General features: G+C 42.8%; 1 protein-coding gene across 1 annotated transcript; it reads right to left on the bottom strand.

Moving 5' to 3' along the window:
* Window positions 1-2,722: 2,722 nt before the first annotated feature.
* ACTC1 (actin alpha cardiac muscle 1) lies at window positions 2,723-9,915 on the bottom strand. The gene is made up of 7 exons (XM_048853991.2): window positions 9,807-9,915; window positions 8,777-8,925; window positions 7,019-7,343; window positions 5,730-5,891; window positions 5,438-5,629; window positions 3,447-3,628; window positions 2,723-3,055 (listed from the first exon to the last, which is right to left on the bottom strand). Exons 2-7 carry the CDS (start codon window positions 8,903-8,905, stop codon window positions 2,912-2,914), a joined length of 1,134 nt encoding a protein of 377 aa, XP_048709948.1. The 5' UTR covers window positions 8,906-8,925; window positions 9,807-9,915; the 3' UTR covers window positions 2,723-2,911.
* Window positions 9,916-10,231: the final 316 nt, after the last annotated feature.

The raw sequence follows: 10,231 nt of genomic DNA, 5'->3' as shown, positions 1-10,231 counted from the left end.
AGCTGTGCTGACGGACCAGCAGCAGGAGTGGCCTGGCCCTGCAGCTTCGCCTCACCATGAGCCTTGCACACCCACACCCATCATCGGCCACCGAACCCCTGCTTTCACTCACCACTGGTGGGCGGGTGGCTGGCGAGCAGGGATCTGGACAGCAGCAGGACCTGCCAATGCTGATGGGGAGCAGGCAGAAAATACAGGACAATTTGCCCATTTCTAAAAAAAAGTCAGGACACTTGCAGGAGGGCGTAAATAGGGGACTGTTCCGTTAAAAACAGGACGTCTGGTCACCCTAATTTGGAAACACTTGCCCTAGTGGCAGAGAGAGGAGACGAGCACAATCTCCTTCCCTTGTTGCCTAGATGTTTTCCATCCACCATATTTTGGCATGTTCTTTGCTGCCCATAACAATGCACCGTTAGCCATAAATGATTCATCCAATAATGTCTTTACAGAGGAATCCTGTTAATGCCATCAAGCAACTAGTGACATCCTTAGGTCTCTGGCATGCTCAAAGGCCCATTGTTATGAATTGCTACTCACAGTCTTGAACATGCTGTCAACTTTATGCCTGCCACACCTGACCCAAATGTCAGTGCCAGTCACAGTTCTATTGTCTCTTAACTTTGATTCTCTCTGCATATTTGCCTAACATTTTGAGCTTCCCTTAGTTGGAAGCAGTGTGGGGCTGACAGAATTTTGCAAATTAGCAAGTAAGAAAGCAAACAATCAAAAAGCAAGGATTCTGCATTACAATTTGTAATTTAATTGGCAAATTGTCATTTGGTTTCAATTATTCATACTAATACTTCATAGTACACTTGTAAATGTTATGTACTATATTTTATTAACTACCAAACTCTAGCTGTGTACCAAACTCTTCAACATGTGAGCCTCAGAATGGTGCAATGCTGTTAAACCCTGGTTGAGAAGGAGGAGGATGTCTGTTGGTTTTGGGTGTAAATTATGGGATGTGCTGATTAACAAATCTCTACTGTACTGGAAAGACTTATTTAAAAAAAAATTATTGATAATTCTGTGCACAGTGTCATGCTCCGGTATTTCTAGAAGCCAGTATTAACCTTCTCTCCAAAAACTCTCGTGATCAGAGCTGAGAAAGTGCTTGTTACTCTTCATTCTTAACAAAACATTCTACGTGTATAACAATGGCAGACTCTTACAGCCCCACCTTTTTACACCGTTCCAAGGTACAATAAATTATAAACAGTACAAATAAAGTTTACTAAAAACATCTTCATATATTCACAGGGGCAAATACAGCTCTGTATAACAAAAAGTGCTTTTTTCCCACGTATCCACAGATTACATCCAAGTATCCAAAGTTTTAATTAAACTTCAGAATAGTAAATGGAAAAAACAGGGGAAAAGCCTCTCTTGCTCCGTGCATGTCATCTATTTTTAATTTATTATTCATTATTCTTATATTGTATAGCAGTTGAATAATATAAAGTTAGTATGAAACCTATTTTAAACATGAGCTTTAACACCTTTAAAGCCCAGTCATTCTACAGGGACCTGATACGGGACAAAGCTTAAGCACATGCCTAACTTTAAGCACTCACCTAAAGTTAGGCATGTACTTAATGCTTGCTTAAATCAAGCCTAGGTGAATCCCATTCTGTATGTATTCTATAACAGGCTATTGATTAATGATAATATTGAAGCCAAAGTTTCCCAAATAATTTCGTACTACGCATTTCATTTATTAATTTTTAAAAGATAACCAACCAGCAGCATAGTTATGAAAAGAAACAGTGAGGAATAGAAAAAAAGCCTACAAAAGCCATCTCAATATCTGGATCAGATGGAGAATAAGACTTAAAAGTGTCTAGGGCACTCTGGATGATGTAAAAAATAATCATTAGTATAACAGCAGTGCTTCATTTGTGCCAGGGCTTGCCAGGGTTGAGCCCTGGCACCTCTAGGTTTGGCAGTTCATAGCCCCGGCACCTCTGGGCTTGCCACGTCAGTTACGAAAGTAAAAAAAATTGCTTGAGTCTGGGCACTTAGTTGCTTGTGCCCCGGCACCTCTTTCATTACAAATTAAGCACTGTATAATAGTTGTATATTATACTACTTTTGACTTCAAATTTTTGTTTGGTTCTTGTACAATAAAGCTTTCCTGTCCTTGTTTCAGAATTTTTGATGGGTTTGATGAGGTGAGGGAGGAGTCAAGTTGTCAGTTTGGATTAATTTTTAATCACAAATGTGTATAACCTTCAGAAGACACTTGGGATGAGGGAGATGAGGGAGGGGCTCTTTAGGCTTTGAGGATTTACGTTAATTAGTTTTAAATAACACTGATCATATGAACATAATTATCCTTTTCCAACTGTGTTTGGTATGCAGGACTTTGGTATTAAAATACTTGGATTATAACTAATCCAATTAGCAATTGAAAAATCACATTTAAACCCAAAGAATGAATGTGAGTGATTTGCTTCCACTTGTCCCACTTACTGGTTTTACCCCCAAACTACTTCTTTATAAGCTTTATTATAAAATGCTTCTTTTGTTTCAGGTTCCAAAAGAAAAAAGTCTGAATTAATAATATATCATGGCTGATAGGGTGCCCATAATCACATCATTTAAAAAGGACACCCACCCATCAAAGACATTGATGTGTTGTGTTAGTTTCCAAACCCCAGTTTGTATACAGCTTAATTTTTAGAGCAAAAAGGAAAAAAAAAAAAAGACAAAATCATTTGTAGGTTGCAAGTCCCAGATCTTGTTTATTTATAAAGCAATAAATATTAGAAGAAGCACAAATAAATTGCACGGGTGTGTAAACAAACTGTACAATGACTGAAGAGAGTTCAGGAAGGATTGCTGGAAGACTCCAAGAAGCATAATGTCATCATCCTGAGTGGGAGGTAAATTGAGGAAAAGGCACTTAGAAGCACTTGCGATGGACAATGGATGGACCAGCCTCATCGTACTCCTGTTTGCTGATCCACATCTGCTGGAAGGTGGACAGAGATGCCAGGATGGAGCCACCAATCCAGACAGAGTACTTGCGCTCAGGTGGGGCAATGATCTAGGGAAGGATAAGCAACAAAATCCTCATCAGTTCAACAGTTTGAGTTTCCAGCACTACCTGGGTTTTGTAGTGATTTGATATACCAAATTGTAGTGATTTGATATACCAAAATTATGAAAGAACTTTCCTATCTTATCACTGGTAACAACTCCAGCAGCCAGTTCACAATATATGCAATATTCTCAATAGCAATTTACAGCCTGACTCTCCTCTTCTAATACTTGCTTCTTATCGGTATAATTCCACTGACTTCAATCAAGTTATTCCCAATTAATCCTCAGCTCTTGGTCTCACTATTGAATTGTTCCCACTACCCAAACTAATTATTTAGTCCAATGCAATACTTCTTTACCCCAATTTCTGTTTCTTATGACACCAAACCCCTCACCTTGATCTTCATAGTGCTAGGAGCCAATGCAGTGATTTCTTTCTGCATGCGGTCAGCAATACCAGGGTACATGGTTGTACCACCTGAAAGGACATTGTTGGCATACAGATCCTTACGGATGTCAATATCACACTTCATGATGCTATTGTAGGTAGTTTCATGAATACCAGCAGATTCCATACCTTGAAAGGCAAGATGATAGGTCAGCAAACTATACAGGAGGGATAATTTTTGTGTAAAAGATCTGTGAGCATTTATAGCTATTATTAATAAGCATTATTATAGTACCATAAAAGTACGTCATAAAACATAGCAAAAGATACCATCCCTGTCTTGAAAGAGTTACAATATAATAGAGACAAAACAAAACATATGACAATGATTTAGGTAAAGGGAGGGTGTGGAGAGATTATTTATTCTAAAAGTACTGGTTAATAATAATTACTATAGGAGACTAACACAAAGGAGAATCCTAAAACAAGTAAGTTTTAAAAAGGAGAGGTCACTTGCTGGAGACAGTGGGGGGAAGCTTCTCAGTGTGTGTGGAGCAGAATAAAAAAAGTGCACAGCATAGAGCAGTAAGAGAGGATCAACAGAAATATATGTAGAGAGGGGGGATAGGAGGAAATGACAGAAGAGATATAAAATGAGTGGAGATTATGTAGGGCCTTGAAAGTGAGACAAAGAGCTTTAATTTCATCTGGTAAAAAACAGGAGCAGAGCAGAGCAGAAGAAGAGATTAGCAGTAGTATTTTGGATAGACTGGAGAAGAGAGAAAATGGAGAGGCCAGGCCAGAAAGGTTCAGTTATCAAGACAAGAGATGATCCAGGCACGGACAAGGGGTATAGCAATGCGTGTAAAGAGGAAAGATATCAGAAGCAAATGTACATAGGTTACATTCCGACGTATTAATTTAACAGGTGCTTCCTGAAAGCAATGAAACTAGATCTGCAACGAGATGCCAGCTGCTGAACAACTGTGTTTAACCCACAGGGTTTATGCTATAAACACTTGTTGTATCCATCAGATTTCTTTGGCTCTACAGCAGAATTTAAAATCTTAGCCATGACAGTGTTTAATTATAAGGCATATACATAGATGCAGACCTCTCTTTTTGAAACATCACTTCTCAGTGGAAGCAACTGTTGTCTTTGAGTAAGTATAAGACATAAACCTTTCAAATACTGTCTCTGAAAAATTCACCCTGATGGAAAATCTCCCATGACACAGTGACATTCTACTAATACTAAGACATTTGTATCTGAGCAATAACATTTCTGCAAGGACAGAGTCCTATAATTATGCCACATCAGCACAATAGGAGCAATTTACGTGTGGGCCAGATCCTCAGTTAGTGCAAATCAGCAGAACGCCATTGACTTCAACTGAGCTATCCTGATTTACCATAGCTAAGAATCTCCCCTAATGTAATTACAGTAGTGGGTTTTTGTGGGGAGGGGAGGAGGTTTGGTAAAGATCAGTTTGGCATAGCTGAAAAGTAAAAGGCTTGGCTGTCATGCTTCCAGCATAAAAGTAGCCTAAACAAAGCAGACTGAGTCAGTGGAAGGCTCCCCCTTTGTAATAGGGTCTTCTGGTAGTACAGAGCCACAATAGAGGCTCCTACACCACCCCCTCATGCATCCCAGTGCAGGCACTTATCTGGGAAAAAGGAAGTGTTACTGAAGTGTTCCCATGTCCTGGGTTGTCACAGCTGCTGAAATGGCCACAGGGAGGCACTGACAGCTAGTGCAGTTGCAATTCAAAGGCTGTTCTAATCTGCACCAAAAAACTAACCAAGTGCTCAGCCAGCAGCCACCTTCTCAATAGTCTTGTGCCAAGCATAGCTTAGCAGCACTGGAGAATCTAATCAATTTTTTTTCTTGTTTTTATGCCAAATTTAGCTGAATAGGTAGGTAAGGAATGGGGGCTCTCCAAGCCTTGCAGTTCACTTGGTCTCACGGTCAAAAGCGGAGTCCTTGAGGGCACTTACCAATGAAGGATGGCTGGAAGAGAGTCTCTGGGCAGCGGAAACGTTCGTTACCAATTGTGATCACCTGACCATCAGGCAATTCATAGCTCTTCTCCAGAGAAGAAGAGGAGGCAGCAGTGGCCATTTCATTCTCAAAGTCCAGAGCAACATAGCACAACTTCTCCTTAATGTCACGGACAATCTCACGTTCAGCTGCAGAAACATAGAAAGTAAGTCAAGGTCTGAAGAGGGGGATTGCCAGAGGCAGAAGTTCCCTGGTGGCTTGAGAGAGATGAGGATGAGATGTACTTACCTGTTGTCACAAAGGAGTAGCCACGCTCAGTGAGGATCTTCATGAGGTAGTCAGTCAGATCCCTGCCTGCCAGATCCAGACGCATGATGGCATGAGGCAGAGCATAACCTTCATAGATAGGTACGTTGTGGGTGACACCATCACCAGAGTCAAGAACAATGCCTGGAAGAGAGAAATGACTGAGATCAGATACACTTGGAAGCATCTAACTTTTCAGAAATCACATGACCTTTCAATACACAAGTCAGTAAGAAAAGAAGATATATGTAATGTGATGTTAATCAGCATAGCGCTATTTTGTATTCAACAGTTAAAACGGATCTGGCTCATTCTGCCTTTGCTAGATTGGCTATTACTGAAGATTCAGAGTGATCATTCACTTGAAACAGTCACTCTCCATTTACTCCGAGCAAGATCCTTTCAGTACCTCTACTAGCACGATCTCAGTGATCATTGTCTTAAACTGAAGTCCAAGTATTTGGCATGAGTCTGCTCAAACCAATTATACCAGTGTAACTTCAGTGAGTTCATAGTAGTCACTGCGGGTTTACATCACTGTAAGTGACAGGAGAATCAGGACATGTCTTCACTACCACTTATATCGGCAAAACTTATGTCGCTCAGGGGTGTGAAAAAACACATCCCGAGCAACATACGTTTCACCGGCATAAGTGATAGTGTGCACGGTGCTATGTCGGCAGGAGAACTACCGCCGCTCATTGGGAGTGGTTTAATTACGTTAACAGGAAAGCTCTCCCCATCGGCACAGAGCGGCTACATGAAAGCTCTTAAAGCAGTGTAGCTGCATTGGTACAGATGTGCCACTGTAACGTCTCTAGTATAGACATAGACATTAGGCAACTGAGGCTCATTTTTAAAGCAATACGGATAAATTAATAATACCAATTTCTTATGGCCCTTTTCATCAGCAGGTCTCAAATCACTTCACAATCTTTAATATATTCAGCCTCAGAACACCCCTATGGGGTAGAGGCTCAAATAAGGCACAGAGAGGCTAAGTGACTTGCCCAAGATTTCATGAGAAGTCTGTGGCAGAACAAGGAATTGAACCAAGCTTTCCAAGTCCGATGCTAGTACCCTAACCACTGGAAAATCCTTCTGCACATTCAGTGGACTATTTTAATTTTTTACCAGTACCATATTTGAAAGACATCTATTTGAAAGACTGTGAATCTGAATGCCTTAGAGACTGCTCACAATTTTCTGTTTTCTTTTGGAGTTGAGGAGTTGAAAGGAAAAATTTCTATAGCAATCACTTATCTTTTTACCTGTGGTACGACCAGAGGCGTATAGGGACAAGACAGCCTGGATTGCCACATACATGGCTGGCACATTGAAGGTTTCAAACATTATCTGGGTCATCTTTTCACGGTTAGCTTTAGGGTTCAGAGGGGCCTCCGTGAGCAAGGTAGGGTGTTCCTCAGGGGCCACGCGCAGTTCATTGTAGAAAGTGTGGTGCCAGATCTTTTCCATATCATCCCAGTTGGTGATGATGCCATGTTCAATAGGATATTTCAGCGTCAGGATACCTCTCTTGCTCTGAGCCTCATCACCTACATAGGAATCTTTCTGACCCATGCCAACCATAACACCCTAATGGAGGAAAGTATAAAGAAACATTTTCTAGGAGGGAAACACCATTATTAAGCACAGAATTATTTATGCCAGAGAGCTAAGTATATTATTTGGGATAAAGCAGGGAGACATACATGAACTATGCCAAAATGTGGTTAAATATGGAAAGCAACATTAATTACTTTGAATATTAATTAAGTCAACACATGGCTGACTCTCGTTAAAAAATCCAACTTCATTTAATCAATTAAAGTGACAAACACAAAACAAGAAAACTCAACTAGTTCACAAAAAGAAAAGGAGTACTTGTGGCACCTTAGAGACTAACCAAAGCTTATGCTCAAATAAATTGGTTAGTTTCTAAGGTGCCACAAGTACTCCTTTTCTTTTTGCGAATACAGACTAACACGGCTGTTACTCTGAAACCTGTCAACTAGTTCATTCCCACATACCTAAGGCTATGGTGGAAAGCAAACCACACAATATCATGAAAAATGAAGCTATGGATAGATGGATGGGAGAAAGTTTTTATAGCTATCTCCATGACAGCGAAATACATCCACTACAATAGCCATAATCATTCACAGACTAGTAAGCAGTTACAACTGTTGCATTCTGGAAATCATGCCAAATAGTATATTTTAAATAAAAGAGAGAAGGAGGGGCTTATCTTGTGTAGTAAACAAAAAGATGAACTGTATTAATCTTTTCATCATTGAGTCCATAATATCAAACACCATCACTGAGCTTTTACATATTTTTTGGCATGGAAGTTGTATCTCTTGGGGCCGGGGAACAGTTTATTAAAAGTTTTCTATATGCTGGTTTGATGCTCACAATATGGAGAGGTAAGAGAATGGGAGAAAGAAAGAAGCATTATGGGGATATAAGAGGAAGGGGAACGTGTCTGGGGCAAAGAGTAAAGAGTTCCAGAGGAACAGAGGACATGAATCAAAGAAAGAAAAGAAAAGAAAAGAATTCAAAGGGAGTGGTGGGAAGGGTTAGATGAGCTGGGTGGGGAGGTGAAGGTCTATGAAAAGGTCCTGGGCTGATGTAAATTCAATTAATGGAGCTAGATGGATTTACACCAGCTGGAGATCTGTTCCATGGGAGGAGCGAGGAACTAGGAAGATGAGCTAAGTGGGGTGAAGAATGAAGTGAAGGAGAGGAGGGGGATAGTGGGGGAAGTGAAGAATGCGGGGAGAGGAGAAAGTCCATGGGGGGGGGGGGATTGTAGAGACATGAGTGGGGAGTTGGCAAGGAATCCAGTGAGACCGGTGGGGAGGCTCAGAGAAGGGGAATCCCCCTGGGATGAAGAACATCGGAGGGAAGGGCGCTGGGGCTCGGCAGAGAGCGGCGGGGATAAGAGGCAGGTGGGGCTCGAGTGGGGCTCAGCGGCGGAGGGCCAGGGGGGATTTGCACTGAGCGCAGCACGCTGCTGGGCCCGTTACCTGGTGCCTGGGGCGGCCGACGATGGAAGGGAAGACGGCCCTGGGGGCGTCGTCTCCGGCGAAGCCGGCCTTCACCAGCCCGGAGCCGTTGTCGCACACGAGCGCGGTGGTCTCCTCGTCGTCACACATCTTGGGCGGGAGGCGGGGATCTGCAAGAGAGCCCAGCCGCGTGACCAGAGCCCCTGCAGCCGCCGGGGGAGGCAGCAGCCTGCAGACCCCTCCATCCTGCCCAGCCCAGAGCTCCCCCCAGCACACTCCGCTGTCTTCTGCCCGTCCAGGTCCTGCCGGAACAACAAGGGACCTGCTCCCTCCCTCCCAACTGCCCCGTGATAGATATTAGACAATCAGTCACCCTCTAGATCTCACACACACACACACGCACGCACGGGGTAAGCTCGTGGCAGACCCTGCCGTGCAACTGTTGCCTGTTCCTTGTGGTTACTGATGCAGCTCAGCGATTGCCTGCAGTAACCGCAGACGGGGCGCGGGACGCTGCCACATCGTGCCGACACCCTTCGCCCCCCCCCCTTTGAAGAGCTGAGGAAAAATATTAGCTGATTATATATATATATATATATATAATCTCCAGATGCACTTTTACTTCTAGCAGAGCACGATTAGAATTATTTTAAAGACACGTCTTCCAAGATCTTTTTTAGCAACTTTTGAGAGCTGCCCTGGGGGGCGGGAGGGGGATTTCAGACACAACTTCTTTGTAGCGTCTATAATTCCCCAGACAGCCAACCGGCGGCAACCAATATTATTTTAAAAGCAATGAATGAAACGATGAATGAATGAAAAGTTTCTAGGCTTCAGTCCCCCCGTCCCCTCCAGCCCTCACCCCCAGAAAGAAATAAAATTAGCCTTTGTGCTACAGGTGCAAAGCAGCCTCCTCCACCGTTGTATCTAGAAATCCAGAAATTGTCTCCTCTTTGTCAGTCTGATCTTCTCATTTCCCCCAAAGATGCCTTCAGCAGAGCAGCTGCTTTGCTGGGAAGGTGACTGATGGCTGGTCAGCGGTACTACTCACCAGATCAGCACCTACTGCGTGGAGTTCCTGAGAAAAAGCTGGGCACTGACTCAGAGGGAGATACACCAATTTATACTTCCCGAGCGGCCGTGGCAGCCAGACGCTCCTGGGGGACAAGCCAGCCACCTTTTCCTTATTTGGTCGGCTTCACACCATTGAGTAGCAGTGAAGCCATTAATGGAGCAAGGGAAGGCAAAAGTCAGAGCAGGCGAGAGCAGTCAGGGGCTCACAGGCCATGTAAGGAAAGCAAGGGGGTAGCATTCTAACAGCACATGGGATGGCCAAATAGGGAACCCATGTGAAAAATCATGCATACTTGTTCTGGAAGTCAATATTTTTAAAAAGATGAATGAAAGGAGGGTGCCCATCTTGCTGTTTTAAATAATCTGGAAGCTGTAAAAAGATCAATGAATTAAGCTCTAGCT

Source organism: Caretta caretta, chromosome 6, assembly GCF_965140235.1.
Source record: "Caretta caretta isolate rCarCar2 chromosome 6, rCarCar1.hap1, whole genome shotgun sequence".
In the NCBI taxonomy this organism is placed as follows: Eukaryota; Metazoa; Chordata; order Testudines; family Cheloniidae; genus Caretta; species Caretta caretta.
This window is presented reverse-complemented; position numbering and strand designations above follow the sequence as displayed.

What these genes read in the sequence shown, in the direction of transcription:
- ACTC1 (XM_048853991.2), bottom strand. Translation starts at nt 8,905, where the DNA reads ATGTGTGACGACGAGGAGACCACCGCGCTCGTGTGCGACAACGGCTCC. An exon ending in TCGGCCGCCCCAGGCACCAG is followed by an intron (nt 7,344 to 8,776) that starts GTAACGGGCCCA and finishes TTCCTCCATTAG; the next exon opens with GGTGTTATGGTTGGCATGGG. An exon ending in CTACTCCTTTGTGACAACAG is followed by an intron (nt 5,630 to 5,729) that starts GTAAGTACATCT and finishes ATGTTTCTGCAG; the next exon opens with CTGAACGTGAGATTGTCCGT.